We start from the raw sequence: 14,988 nt of genomic DNA, 5'->3' as shown, positions 1-14,988 counted from the left end.
GTAAATGCAAAGTGCATTCACCAAGTTGAGTCCGTAATCGAAGCTTTATATAGGGAAAAAGATGGTTTACATAATGCAACCGTCAGTCAAATTGTTATTTCAGTTCACATTGACAGTGACAATGAAAATATTTCAGAGCAGAAGTTTTGAGTTTATCCCTGTGTTCCGCAATTCCCTTCAGCTGTTCAGTTTATTGTGCAGAACACCTTATTACAATAGTATTTAAAACACTAACATGCCAATACTTGAAATTATGGTGAGGAGTTGGAATGGACAAAGTTTCATGTCATTTAAGACGATTTGTTTCTTTCCAATGTATATTTACTCACCAATTCATCTTTACGATTTTTCAGCAAACAGACTATAGAGCTCCATGCTTGGTGACAGATTAAATTGTTTGAAGCCTTCTCATGTTGACTATATAGTGCCTTGACACTGTCTTAAACGTGTTTCTATCCCTGTTACGGTCAAGACTTAATATTCAATTGGTATCTGAGTGTAGATATTGTTAAGTGGCCTCTTATAATGTACGTGAGACACGTGAACACCTGGGCCCTTATTCCCGAAACGTTCGTAGCCAATGTGTTAAGAATGGGCTGAAGAAGTTTGTAGGGCTACAAACCTTTCGAGAATAGCTAGCCTGGTATCATGACAATGGGATAGTTATCAATAATCATATGCTCATGATATAGTCGGAATTGTACAATCGATTCTGCTTTTAGTAGACATTTCTTATAGACATTAAAAGGGTTTTCTTGATTTTCAGGACTGATAACGTTGTAGAAGGAAACCGTAAGTGCACGTGAATCCTTTATTAATGGAGCACAAATTATATGGATAATAAAAAATAACTATAAAATGGTCTCCTATAGTACAAACAGCAACACAACAAATGCCAAGGTTATATGTACAGATAACACAATGTGATATATAAACAGTAACAAACATCACTACCATAGTCATACAACGGAAATGGCAGGAAAGGTTCCCATTCCAGAGAGATTACAAGAATGTCTGAAAGGCAGACGAAGCAATGAACCATTGCACACGCAATGAAAAAGAGGCAACTTTGCCAAGCTTACCAATTTTTGCAATTAACTTCTGACAGATCTGAAAGTCATATTCAGCCACCTGACACGCTCTTACCGCCAAGAGTACAAACAGCAACACATTAAATGCCAGGATTTGTGTACAGATAACACAGTGTGATATGAAAACAATAACAATCGTAACCCTACCATAGTCATACAATGGAAATGACATCAAAACTCAGGAGAGACATTAAAAGAGGTTACTTTTCTAAGACTCAAATATAATCAGTACGTAAGTCCCAAAACTTTCAAAGTTTAATTTAAGATTACCAGATTTTTAAACGTAGTATTTTTGTTCTTTTAAAATTCGGCTAAACTTTTCCTACAATCGCCAGCAGCTGAAGGGATGGTGTAAATCCAAATAGGGTCCATGCAGGTAGCAAAGGCACTGTAAGTCCCCATGGTCCCTAGTATGGTGATCTACCTTCTGTTGTTGGCAATCTATATCCCGTGTTTTATATTGTATCGTCCTCTCTAGTTAAAGTTTTTTTAGATTCCATTACCAGTTTTAAATATATCTGTGATAGTCTAGTCTCGCTCACTCACTGAAATATAATCAACTCAACAGGGAGTTGAGTTGAGTTGGGTTTTGCGTCACATCGGCATTATTCCAGCCATATAGTGACGAGAACAAGTTTGCATTAATAAACATTGTAAGTACATACTCGGAATGAGTTTTATTTCAAAACATTTATTCATTACATTGTCATTTAAAAGCAGAAAAAGCCATAGCATCAAATTTAAAGGCAGGCAATTTGTTAGTCACATTTCACAGTTACAATTTATGATAGTCACATTTCACAGTTACAATTTATGCTACAGATCAACTTCCCTCAGGTAGTTCACTATCAGATGAGCGCTCACGCGGGAGAACAGATCTTTCAGGTTTGTTGCATCATAATGTGAGTCCCTTGCAGACGATAAGTCCACGCATTCAAGCAGAATATGCTTGATGGTGAAAACCTCATCGCAAGAGACACACATGGGGGTCCATCCCCATCCGTTTTCAGCAGATAGTCATGAGTAAATCGACTGTGGCCAATACGACATCGTCGTAAAATTACCTCATCACGTCTTGACTGACAACCCAAGTAGGTATAACCAATTGTTGGTTTCAATTCATACAGTTTATTTCTTCCTACTTGAGTGTCCCATCGTTTTTGCATGAGGTCCCGAGTATAGCTTTTGATAGTGGGTTTGAAATCACTGTACGGGATCAGCAGTGGAGAAAAGGGCTTGTCAAGAGCTGCTGTTGCTGCAGCATCGGCTTTTGTGTTACCTGCTATGCCGACGTGACCCGGCAACCAGCAGGGGACGATGTCACATTGGCCAGTAGAGAGGTCGTTGTAAAGTTCTAAAATGTCCAGAATGATTGGATGACTTGAAGTAACATTTTGAAGTGCTTGAAGGCATGATAATGAATCTGTGAAAACGATGAAGTTTTTGGAATGATTCTGCTGTTTAATATAGGTCAAAGCTGAAAAGATAGCTTTGGCCTCGGCAGTGAAAATGGAACTGTTGTCGGGAATCCTAGAGGAAACAGTCTTAGATCCAATGACTGTAGCACTGGCAACTTGGCCCTCATCCTTGGATCCGTCTGTGAAAATGGATCTATGGGTGTCATAATTTGAACGTAACTGGATGTATTCCTGCTGGAACACCAAGGGATTTGTTTCAGACTTTTTTGAATTTAGTGAGGGTAAGATCGACCTGTGGTTTCACCATCTGCCAGGGTGGTGAAGACAGGAGTCGGTAAGGTGCTATGCTATTGAGATCAATTTTAGCTACAGATATGTGTGGTTGAATTCTGATTCCAAGTGGTGGAACCAGGCTTGGCAGTTTAGGAAACAAGTTTTCAGAGAGAGGGTTGAAAACACAATTGTATGCTGGATTGGACTGATTTGAACGTAGTTAAGTGATATACTGCTGTGAAAGTTTAATGCGGCGTTGTTCAAGGGAAGGTTCGTTAGCCTCTGCATATAGACTGTGTACCGGAGAGGTCCTAAAAGCTCCCAGGCAGAGCCTCAGGCCTTGGTGGTGGATAGAATCTAATTTTTCTAAATTGCTTTTGCACTCAAGAGGGAAATGCAGTTTTGCAGTTACCTTCTGATAGGTTTGAAAGTTAAATTCAACCACCTGACCCGTATTAACTTCCCAGATGGCTGTTAGGGAAAAGCCATTGTTTTGCAGACAAATTCTAATTTAAGATAAAGTAGACCGAATGAGACATGTTTAAAACAATTGGTAACAAAGTATATGTTCTTTGCTAAACATATTACATGTAAATCACAAGACTTTTCAAAACAAATGAAGTGCCAGAGACTTTTCTGTACAACTGCCCATTCATCTCCATTGGTAAGTGGTGATTCTCAAGTTACTCAACAGATTCTCAATTAAACCTTAGGTTAACCAGAAATCAGTCTGTGAAAGAATTGGATGTAAAACTGTCAATCGACAAAGAAATGTAATATAACTGAAACTGTACTTTAACAGTAACAAATTTACAAATCTCTACAAAACACTTCAAGGGAAGTACAATGACAGTACAAAATAATGTGACAGTACATATTTAGTGACATTACAAACACAGTGGCAATATGATAAAAAAAAAGCAGTGAATACAACAATAAAGACAGTGATGATGATATTCACCAATTCAATTTCTTCTAAATTCTTCTCAAATAAGTTATGCTGGAAAGGGCTATGCGGTTTTGATGCCTTCTAGTACCTTCCAGAGGTCTCAGTCTAATAAAATAACTATTACAATTAGAATGAATAAAGTTATATATTTTGCTGTGTTGCCACAGGAACATACGAAACAAAACACTCCTTCGAATGTTATATCCGTTCACCAGTTCCACTTTTACATGTTTCTCTATTGTTTTTGCCTATCATGCAGTTACATATTTGCAGCCCTTTGGAATAAAGGTGTTAGACCATTCAACGTCTCCCTTTCGCTATCGTGACAAATTTTCCAACACATTTTAATAGTGAGTGAGTTTAGTTTTACGACACAATCAGCAATATTCTAGCTATATGGCAGCGGTCCTTAAATAATCAGGCAATCAAGTGATCAACAGTATGAGCATCGATCTGCGCAATTGGGAACCGATGACACGTGTCAAGTAAGCCAGCGAGCCTCGCCACCCGATCCCGTTAGTTGCCTCTTCCGACAAGCATGGTTTACTGAAAGCCAATTCTAACTCGGACTTTCACGGGTCTTTTATTAATAAATGGATTTCGTGATAAATAGGACCGAAACATAACAACACATTGTATGTCAAACAACACGCTTCAAAAATTAATTGTCAGAACCAAAAATTGAATCCATAAATGTCCTATACAATTGCCCATAAAACGAAATAAGCCCACTGACATTTAACAGAACGACTACAGATAGTCCTGTGGTCGTGAAATGACTATATGTTCTGCCTAGTTTCTCCTATAAAGCCTTATGGAAGGTGTTTAAGAGTATAAACTCATTCAACATTAGTGTTAGTAATACAATCATTGTCCCATATGAGACAAGAAAACATCTCTGTTGGCCTTGGTCATCAAAGTTATGAAGATCACGTGTTGCTCTCGAATGTCTGAACGGCAGATGAACCAATAAACCATTACACACACATGCATTTCTCAATGAAAAAAGAGGCAACTTTTCCAAGCTTCTAATATAATGAACTCAAGAGGGAAATGCATTTTTACAGTTACCTTCTGATAGGTCTGAAAGTTGAATTCAGCCACCCGACACACAATAACTTCCTAGATGGCCGTAAGGGGAAAAGCAATTGTGTTCAAGACAAATTCTCATTTAAAATAAAGCAGACCAAATACGACTTGTTGAAAACAAAGTTTAGCAAAATGCATGTTCTTGGAATAACATAATACTCTAAACATCCAAAAATGTTTCAAAACAAATGAAGTGTCACAGACAATAGCAGACAGCAGTAGAACTTGTCTGCACAATTACCCTTTCATCTCTTTACGTGTCGATACCAATAAGTTGAACACAAATCAGTCCGTGAAAGAATTTGATGTGAAACTACGACACAACGATGAAATGTAATATAACTGACAACTGTACTTTGAGAGTAACTAAATTTACACATCTCTACAAATCACTTCAAAGGAAAAACAACTGCAGTTCAAAATAGAGTGACAGTACATATTTAGTGGCATTACAAATCAAGTGGCAATATTACATAATAAAGCACTGACTATAATAATAAACACAGTGATGATAATATTCACCTTACTGCAAGAGTGGTCAAGCTTCCAAAATGGACCTAGGCTGAGAATCTAGGGTGAAAGTGATCTGCACAGAACTGATGGTATTCTTGTAACGTGAGATAACGGAGGAAAAGTGCGGCCCTTATATATAATATAACTGCTCACGAACGTTTCATCATATTCTGGGTTACAAAATGCTGGAAAGGTAGAATAAGTATATATGGATGAACAAATTCTTTATTACAACAGGAACGACGTTCAGGTGTAGGTTCTAACACTGTCATCAAGCAAGTTATGCACAGATTGAGAGGCATGGACGTGACAATCTCAACGATCAACATACTCACCAACATGGAGATCAAGTACATCAACTCATCATGCCTCTCAGTCAATACTCATCGCTTGAATAATAACGGTGTTAGAACCGGAAAGTTGCTCCTATTGTGATCAAGAAGTTCTTCATCCATATATTCTTATCCTTCCTTTACATTACTCCTAAATTCTTCTCAAGTAAGTTGTGTTAGTAAGGCCGATGCGGTTGTGACACCTTGAAGTACATTTCAGAGTTCTCAGTCTAATATATCTAACCAGACTGATATCGTATCAGAGCTATTGCAAATAGCTATTGCAAAGGTACATAGATCGTTATACATGTATGACCACAGGTATATATAGAGGAAAACACAACACAATGTTACACTTTTGTTTTTGCTTCGTATTGGGTTATCTCCCGTGCACATTTGTATCCCTTTGGGGAAAAAAACTATTCTGCGTCTCCGTTTCATTACCCTGACAAAGTTTTCCAACACACTTTATCATTTTAGGAGTTTCGTCATAAACAGAAGCGAAAAATAACAACACATCATATGTCAAACACATACATCAAAAAAATCAATCGTCTGAAACAAAAATTAAAATCCACGAGTTTCCGTTACAATTACTAATAAAACACTATGTGCCCACAGACATTTAACAGAACGACTACAAATAGTCCTGCGGCCGTCAAATAACTTCATGTTACGTTTGTTGTAATGCCCATTTTGTTATTCTCATGACCCTTTGACAAACAATTATATCGAGTCAAAAAGTTGATGTTTAAATTAAACCTTGGTGTTACATGTAGTAATAAAATCACTGTATTGTGTGAGACAAGAGACATCATTGGCCTAAGTCATGAAAGTTATGAAGACCACCTGTTGCTCTCGGGTTTTCCGGTTAAGACATCCACTCCATCATACTAACAGAAACATCGCCCCAAAATGAAAGGTGGTCAGGCTTTGCCCCAGGCTCTCTCGCGGTGAGGTTGTGAGTGCTGGCACCATTACTTACTAACTGGAATAAACCGGCCCTTACTTTATTTTACTGTTAATGTTTTTATATTTTAACTTTATTTATTGTGAATCTACTGCTTGCTTTAGTCACAATTTTGCTCAAATACTGTCGACGTGACTTAAAATCTTAACTCACTCACTCACATAACTCTTTGACAAACAATGAATTCTCAAATCGAGTCATTAAGTTAAGAGTATAAACTCATTCAACCTTGGTGTTTGCAATACAATCACTGTCTCATATGAGACAAGAAAACATCTCTGTTGGCCAAAGGCACCAAAGTTATGAAAACCACCTGTTGCTCTTGAGTCGTTCGGTTAAGACATCCACTTCATCATACTAACAGAGACGTCACCCAAAAATGCAAAGTGGTCAGGCTTTGCTCCAGGGTCTCTCTCCGTGAAGTGGTGAATGATGGCACCATCGATTACTAACTGGAAAAAAAACGACCATTACCTTATTTTAGTGTGAATGCTTTACCCAAGCACCCAATATACAACGTACAATAATTACAAATTGTCACGCACTGGAATATCAAATGGAACTGTGGTGCATTCCATATTGTTCTCGGGTTACTTTCACTGATATACATACCCTAATAAACCGGTTTGCAATTTACATTCCATGTGTAAATCCTCTAGACCTTTAAGTTTTATTTTAACCATGTACATATCCTTTATGTTTGTCATTTACATTCCATACATACCTCGTATACTCCATCTTGGAGGGTTATTTGAATCTCCATTGTTTTTCCAACAGCCATTGCTAGATCGAAACGCTCCTCTGTCCCCCAAACACCATCTTTCACTGTGTTGATAACGATCACGTTGCTGATCGTATTGTAGCCTAAGCGAAGCTCTAAGAAGAATAATTTGTCGGCTTGTTTCTCAATCCTGATACTCCATCTGCAATGAATGATAAAAGAAATGAAACAGTTCATATTTGTACACTAGTTCAACAACTTAATATAACACATTTCGTTCATGATCAAGCAGGAAATTGTTCAGCAATGTCCATAAACACAAATGTTCATGTATTTATGATAGCCTTACGTTCGGTTTCGGTCAAATTTACAGACCACAGTTGAAATATAACTAAATATGTTAATTATTTAATCATTTAATTATTTTATCATTTAATTCCAAGTGTCATCAATCTTTACCTTGTAGCTTCTGTCCCTGCCCCATTCATTATCAACTGGAACTTCATTGATGGGCCACACGGAATTGAATACACGCCTTTAATCTGCAGCATGTATACCAGCACATTTCATAATTCACTGTTTCACATGGACAGATGTGATTTTGTTGTGTAAGATTACTTGTGGGGGACTAACCCTGATTCAATTATATTAAATATATTCGATATATTTTGTCAAAGATTATCGGAATTACTTGACCTGGAAAATAGAAATCATACTGATATCTAAACCTACGTGTTGTGTTTAGACAAGAAAATCCAAGGCACCCACTAAAGATCAGTTATATGTTGCTGGGTACCAGTCTAACAAGGAATCCGCACTAGGAGGTGGCAGGGTTGGTGGTGTTTAGTGCCTGTGTGAAAGGCGTACCACGTCTGTGCAAGATCCTTAAACAGACCGACCAAAATAACATCTTACCGGATCGTGCCACCTGAACTGTCCACAAAGACCGGCTAAACTCTCCCACGCTCCAGATGACTGACAGGTGCTGGTGACATTGTTGTGGCAGGTTCTGTAGTCAGGGTCACAGAAGTAGGTCGCCACCGCTCCCTGGTAGTGACCGTCATACGTGGTGTTGGCGCCATTCACTTCCGGGGTTCACCACAACCCTTGAACTCTTCACACAAAATGTCACATCGATTTAAACTATGAATCTAAGTCAATATGTCAACAGTCGTGTTTTGGGAAATACATCCTCTCAGCATGCATGTATTCCACCTAATATATCAGCTTGACTAGAAATCAAGGCAGCAAAACACCACGTTCTGAAGTAAATGATTCAAATAGCATTCCAAAGTTTACACTCCAAGAATGTTAAACCGGCGCAGAACAGCACAAGGAGATGTTCACGCTTACACCTTTGTTTCGATGAAACATAGCAGCTTTACCATTCTACTCATGTTCGATGTCTTTACACTGCATCTGTGTGTTGCCTCAGCAATTGCTTGTCTAAAATGTCGTTAAATTGCACAAAATTTAACTTACTTATGTCAATTTATCGGGAACGCAACAAGGCAATCAGTTTAAATCATGTACAGTAATGCCAACTGAAACTTTGCCAAACTATTCTCCTATATGCATCGGAATGTATGTTAAATGTATTTGAGGCACTGGAAGAACATTGGTTACCTGGAACACACCTTGCAAGACCAAGTCGAGTAACTTCACAGCGGTTGTTGGTGGGACATATCTGTTGAGCGCATCGGCCAGAGAGAGACTAGGAACAAAAGAATCCATACACAAAATATACTTCTAAAAAAAAAAGAAACTCATAGCTGAAATTCGCCATATATTTATGCATGTAGGATTGAGTGATACAGGACAGTGATAAAGAAAACACTGTTAAACATGCATTGTTCAACTGAAGTAGAGGTGGGACGTAACAAATGGCGCGCAGAAAGGTCAAGGTCACGGAGCAGTCAATGTCTTGTGTGACCACCATCAGCATCAATGGCTGCCTGGCATCGGCGTCCCATAGATTGGATTCCGGATGAAATGTCTATGAAAAGCAAAGCAAAAAACAAAGCAGCTAAGGTCTGCGGCTAAGGATTACGCTGTATTACACTTCGATCCAGTTCGTCCCACAAATGTTCAACTGGGTTCATTTCTGGTTATCGGGAGGGCCATTCAAGAACCTGAACGTTGTGCTGAGCAAGAAAATATCTGGTTATTCTTGTATGCGGTCGGGCATTGTCAGGCTGATACTGACGTTCTGATGGTTCATGTATGGAATAAAATGATGCCTTACGATTTCATCACAGTACATTAGGGGTTATGACAACACTGAAAGAGTCTGCACACAAAGTTGACTCCAAGGTTTTCACACCCAGTCACATGTGGGCTCGATCCCGACACCTCAAGCATGCTGGATCACTAGCCAGGCATCTTAGCCATTGCTCCCCTTGTCCTCCAAAACTTTTGGCGTCACTGTTATGGACAATGACTAAAACGTCCAATGCAGATAGAAAATCCATAAGCTGTGGCGTTTTCAGCTCTACTGTGGTTTGTTTTACTCGCTATTTCTAATCTCCTGGGTTAATGGTAAGCTCTGGAATAATTTAACATTTAACGATGTAACTGTGCATCAGTTTCCTGCATGAAAGACTTTAGATTTCCTTTAGGTGGGTTTTTTCTTGGTCTTGAGGCTTTAAGAAGATTCTACTTGTACCTCTACACAAGATAAATTTAGAACACTTGACATTTGTACCGATTTTATCAAAAGAATGACTTAATGTTTATACCTTCAAGAAACTAGAAAACGTTTAAAAAGATAAATATGCCAGACATTCAGAAGCCACTGAGGTAACATGGGGTTTGCAGCATGGCAACAACATAACGCCCTTAAACAAGAAGGCCTGAAATAAAAGAAAAACATCTACTGTGAACACCAACCTTTGGCCAGTGTTGAATATCACTGAAAAGAAATCCCCTTCTGTCAACAACGTTAGCAATATTACTACTGTTACTGTATAGTAGGCAGGTGCGCGTTTTCTTGTCTAATCCAAAGGACAGACATGCTGAGGACATCAGACATTCTACGTCCAAACAGCTGTCACCACTGACTAACTTCGTGATTCCTAAAATTAGTAAAACAATTTTCACCACCTGGACCTTCAACTGTCAAGTTGCTACTTTCACTCCTTATTTCTGTTGAGTCTTTTTAACCCTGCCAACGTCTGTTCATAACAAGCATTCAGGTTTAATGTTTAAGCTGGGAACATCGCTACATCAATAGTAATCACATCAATTCATATAAAATGTATTCTATTGAAGTTAATTGAAATCTCAGAGCTTTCATAAACCAATCCACTAGACAAATAACGATTTATTATTTAACAAGTCAGTTAATTTGAACAAACAAAGTAGACTGTAAATAATCAATCGACAGGTGCGTGGCTGCCTCCAGCGGTTGTAGTGCATGAGACAAATGTCTTTGGGACAAACATACAGTTATGGCTGAAATACTGCCCATCTGACTTTACAATTTAAATCACTCCATATTTCACCACAAGGGATCTTGATAATGACAAAATTAACACAGATATGTGTACTGTACGGAGAGCAAATATACTATACCTTAAAGTAATCTAGGGTACGTAATAAAAGTAATATAGCAATCTACGGTAATGATTTTATAACAGTCGTCAAGTGGTATTTTTATAGAGAGTTTATACACATAACTGCAGAACATAAAACACAGTGTGACATCAACACAATAACAGCACATATAACTACCATCATCATACAATATAAATGACACCAAAGTCTCTTAATGGGTAACCCCATGGTCTTTAGTATGGTGATCTACCTTCAGTTGTTGGCAATCTATAGCCGTTTTTTATATTGTATTGTCATTTGTAGGTAAAATATGTTAGATTTAATTACTAGTCTCAAATTTATTCCTATGATTATCTAGTTGTTTTACTGTCCTTCGTCGACAGGTGTTTTATAATGTAATTGTGTTTATTGTTAATTTATAACTTTTTATGTCACAATATGGCTGGAATACTGCCGATGTGACTATAAATTTTAACTCACTCACTCACTCACTCAGTTGCTGGCGATCTATAGCTCATTTATATATTGTGTTGTCAATTAACAGTTTACTATTTTAAATGCTCCAAACTAGTTTCAAATAAAATGTGATATAGTAGTTGTTATTCTGTCTTTTGACGACAGGATTTTATATGGTTTAAATATGTTTCATACATTTGTTATTGATGTATGCGGTTCTCTCGTCACGATACAATGTGACGATAAATTGTAACTCACTCACTCACTTAATTGATAAGACCCGTGAAGATCCGGGTTAGAATTTGTTTTCAGTAACCCATACTTGTCGTTAAGGGGCGACTGATGGGGTCGGCCGGTCAGGCTCGCTGACCTGGTTGACACATGTGATTGTATCTTGATTACGGCATTGTCAGGTCCAGATTCGATCAGTTACAAACTGCCGTCATATAGCTGGAATATTGCTGAGTGCGGCGTTAAACAACAACCACACCAAACTCTATAGGTAAAGATTCCAGGCATGGCCGTTACCTAATCAATGATCCATTACACATCCCTTCTCGGTTTATTCAAGGTTACAAAGGTAAATGTTGGTTTGTGATGTTAATTAACCAAGTCATGTAACTTACTCTTTAACTTACATTTTTTATTGTCGTATCCGCATTGTTTCGGCCTTTTAGCGACAGCTTATTTTGATTTCACACTCGGAGAAATGAATTATTTTGACTTTGCAGTATCATTTTTACTGTTGGTTAATTTTGCATACAATCGCCAGCAGCTGGAGGGATGTTGTAAAATCGGCTGGGGAACTGCAGGAAGCAAAAGTATGCATATATATAGTCTATAGCTGAATATATTTTGTGTTGTTGAATAATGATTTAGCATTTTAAAATGATCTCTGAATAGAGTTTATTATTATCTGTGACAATCTAGTTGTTATATTATGATTATACAATGTCATTTAGAATGTGGTCAAATGTTACTTTACTAAGAAAGCGTAATCACAAATATAACATATGTTATAGTTGCTATACTGTTCCTCGATGACATCTTTTTAAAAATTATATCTATCTCAGTATATCACTGTTTGTCGTCACTATATTGCTGTGATATTGCCTACGTAAACTTTTAGTGAGTGAGCCTTATCGTGACTTAAACAAGTTCTAAATAAATGTTGAAAACATATAATTATATAACCACAAATTACTTAGTTTTCAACAAACAAACTGGTACCAAGCTTGAATTTACTGTGAATGTTTTAGGATTACCTTCGCACGAACTCAAACAGGATGACAATAGGTTTAATATCCTTCAACCTCTTTGTAAGGATACAGCCACTAACAATCTCAGTGGCTAACTTGAACTACCAATGACAAAACAGTTATCAATTTACAACATATTTATCAAAATTTATTCAACACTTATCCGTTTGACTGACGTCATCGGCAGTGACAGCGCTCGGCCATCGTGTCAGCAGACGAACGGTGTCTAGGAGGCTACGTTTGCACGACCTTCGCGCCTACCGACCCTTCCGTGGCATAGCACTGAGCCGTCAACATCGACGTGAACGTCTGAGATGGGCACGCCAAGTTGCAGGCTGGCAGAACAGGCAATGGGCTCGAGTACTCTTTACAGATGAGAGCAGGTTCCACCTTAACAGACCAGACGGCAGGATACGGGTACATCGACGCAGAGGTGAACGTACTGCACGTTGCTGCGTACAAGAAGTGGAGCCCTACGGCGGTGGCAGCGTCATGGTTTGGGGAGACATAATTGGAGACAGAAAGACAGACTTGGTGATCGTAGACGGTAACTTGAATGGTCAAAGGTACATCGACCAGGTTCTCCGACCAGTCGTCTTGCCATTCCTGCAGCAGAACCCCGAACTGTCTTCCAACACGACAATGCTCCATGCCATACAGCACAGCGCGTTAGGGGTTTCCTTAACGCTAACAACGTTCACGTCTTACCATGGCCAGCACGTTCCCCTGACCTCTCCCCCATTGAGCACCTTTGGGACCATCTTGGGAGGCAAATTCGCGCCAGACCACATCCGCCTGCCAACAGGAGAGCTCTTGCCAGAGCACTGCAAGACGAGTGGAACAGGATCCAACGTCCGGTGATCAGACGTCTGACGTCATCTGCCCGACGTCGAGTTCGAGCCTGTATCGATGCTGGAGGAGCACACACTCGATACTGACTCTAACTTGTGGTAAAATGTGCTCAAATGACTGTTTCGGTGGGACTGTGTAAACTTGTACGTGATCGAATACTGGACAATCGACCCCACCCTCTTTAATTGTTGAATATCTGTACCTTCTTTGGTTATGACTGTATGAATTTACGATATGTTGTAGTTGTTTGATTGTTCTGACAATATAATTTGTCACCTTATGCTTATGACGTCTTGTTTTTTCTCACGTTGTGAAATTTACTTGGTATCGTTTCTTTTGCCCCTAAGTGTATATTCTAAAATGCAATAATCAAATGAGAATTAACATTAAAAACATGCTTTTTGATATTTGAAACTGAAATATTTATCCCATGTGGTGGAAAAATCGATACAGCAAGCCATGCTTGACCGTGATTCTTTCATCACTGAATATACAAAACGGAGGATCTTCAATCTTTGATAAATACTGATGAATATATCTTAATCACAAAATAACCTCTTCAAATCTGGACTGACAACCCAAGTAGGTGTAACTGATATTTGGTTTCATGTAGTATAATTTTCTACCTACTTGTGTGTCCACCTTCTGTTGCGTCGGATATGGTATAAGAAGTGGTGTCACAGACTTGTTGAGTGCCGCATTAACAGTAAAATCGGCTATTGTTACCAGAAATACCAACGCTCCTGACTATACAACAGACCAGGGAGAACTTGCCAGTCATTATGTGATGCAAGTATTTGATTATGAGTGGATGTTGACAAGACAAAACTGTAATAGCCTGAAGGAACGAAAGCAAATAAAAAAATAGTATATATTGTTGATATTCAGAGTATTCATTAATACGTGAAATATTAAAGTCATCAACTCAACAATATTATCAGTCAAAACGTTTGCAAGTCCATTTATTTATCGCAACACTAAAAAGAGTAACTGATACAATGCTTCCTTCGAGACTCCTATTTCCTGATCAAATACATCAGAAAATGTGGAACCTACTCTGACGTTCAAGCTTCTGTGCAATAAAATCAGGCATATGGTCTCAAAGACTCGTATCATAATACCATACTTCAATGTCTTATCATAGGCTTTCTATAGGGGAACCGAACAAAAAATGACTTTCGCCAGACAGTTATTCTTATGTGAATTGTGCAAGGTGCGAGTTGAAGCTGAAAGTTGTAACAAATATTGTTTGTGATGCCATAACACCCAACAATTAGCCTAGAACTAAGGCTAACCTTGTTTTCTATACAAATTAATGTTATTGTCTAGTGTGTGTAATGATGGATGGTTTAGTTATTGCTGCTCTTGTTACATTTGTTGTAACATGCACTTTACTCATAAATCTTGTGGCTAGTATTTAGCATACAATAAGTACTCTGTTAGTCTTGACCAAAACATCCATCATTATATCTCTGACTATCTTTTATTACACACAAAAACAAAAAATAAA

The 14,988-nt window shown here is 38.3% G+C and overlaps 1 protein-coding gene across 1 annotated transcript; it reads right to left on the bottom strand.

Moving 5' to 3' along the window:
• Nucleotides 1-6,413: 6,413 nt before the first annotated feature.
• LOC124285626 (32 kDa beta-galactoside-binding lectin-like) lies at nt 6,414-7,893 on the bottom strand. The gene is made up of 3 exons (XM_046721890.1): nt 7,816-7,893; nt 7,360-7,558; nt 6,414-7,087 (listed from the first exon to the last, which is right to left on the bottom strand). The coding sequence occupies exons 1-3, from the start codon at nt 7,860-7,862 to the stop codon at nt 6,971-6,973; spliced, it is 363 nt and encodes a 120-aa protein (XP_046577846.1). The 5' UTR covers nt 7,863-7,893; the 3' UTR covers nt 6,414-6,970.
• Between the last annotated feature and the right edge of the window lie 7,095 nt (nt 7,894-14,988).

Source organism: Haliotis rubra, unplaced genomic scaffold (genome assembly GCF_003918875.1).
Source record: "Haliotis rubra isolate DU_JTF1 unplaced genomic scaffold, ASM391887v1 Scf11, whole genome shotgun sequence".
NCBI classification, from domain to species: domain Eukaryota; kingdom Metazoa; phylum Mollusca; class Gastropoda; order Lepetellida; family Haliotidae; genus Haliotis; species Haliotis rubra.
This window is presented reverse-complemented; position numbering and strand designations above follow the sequence as displayed.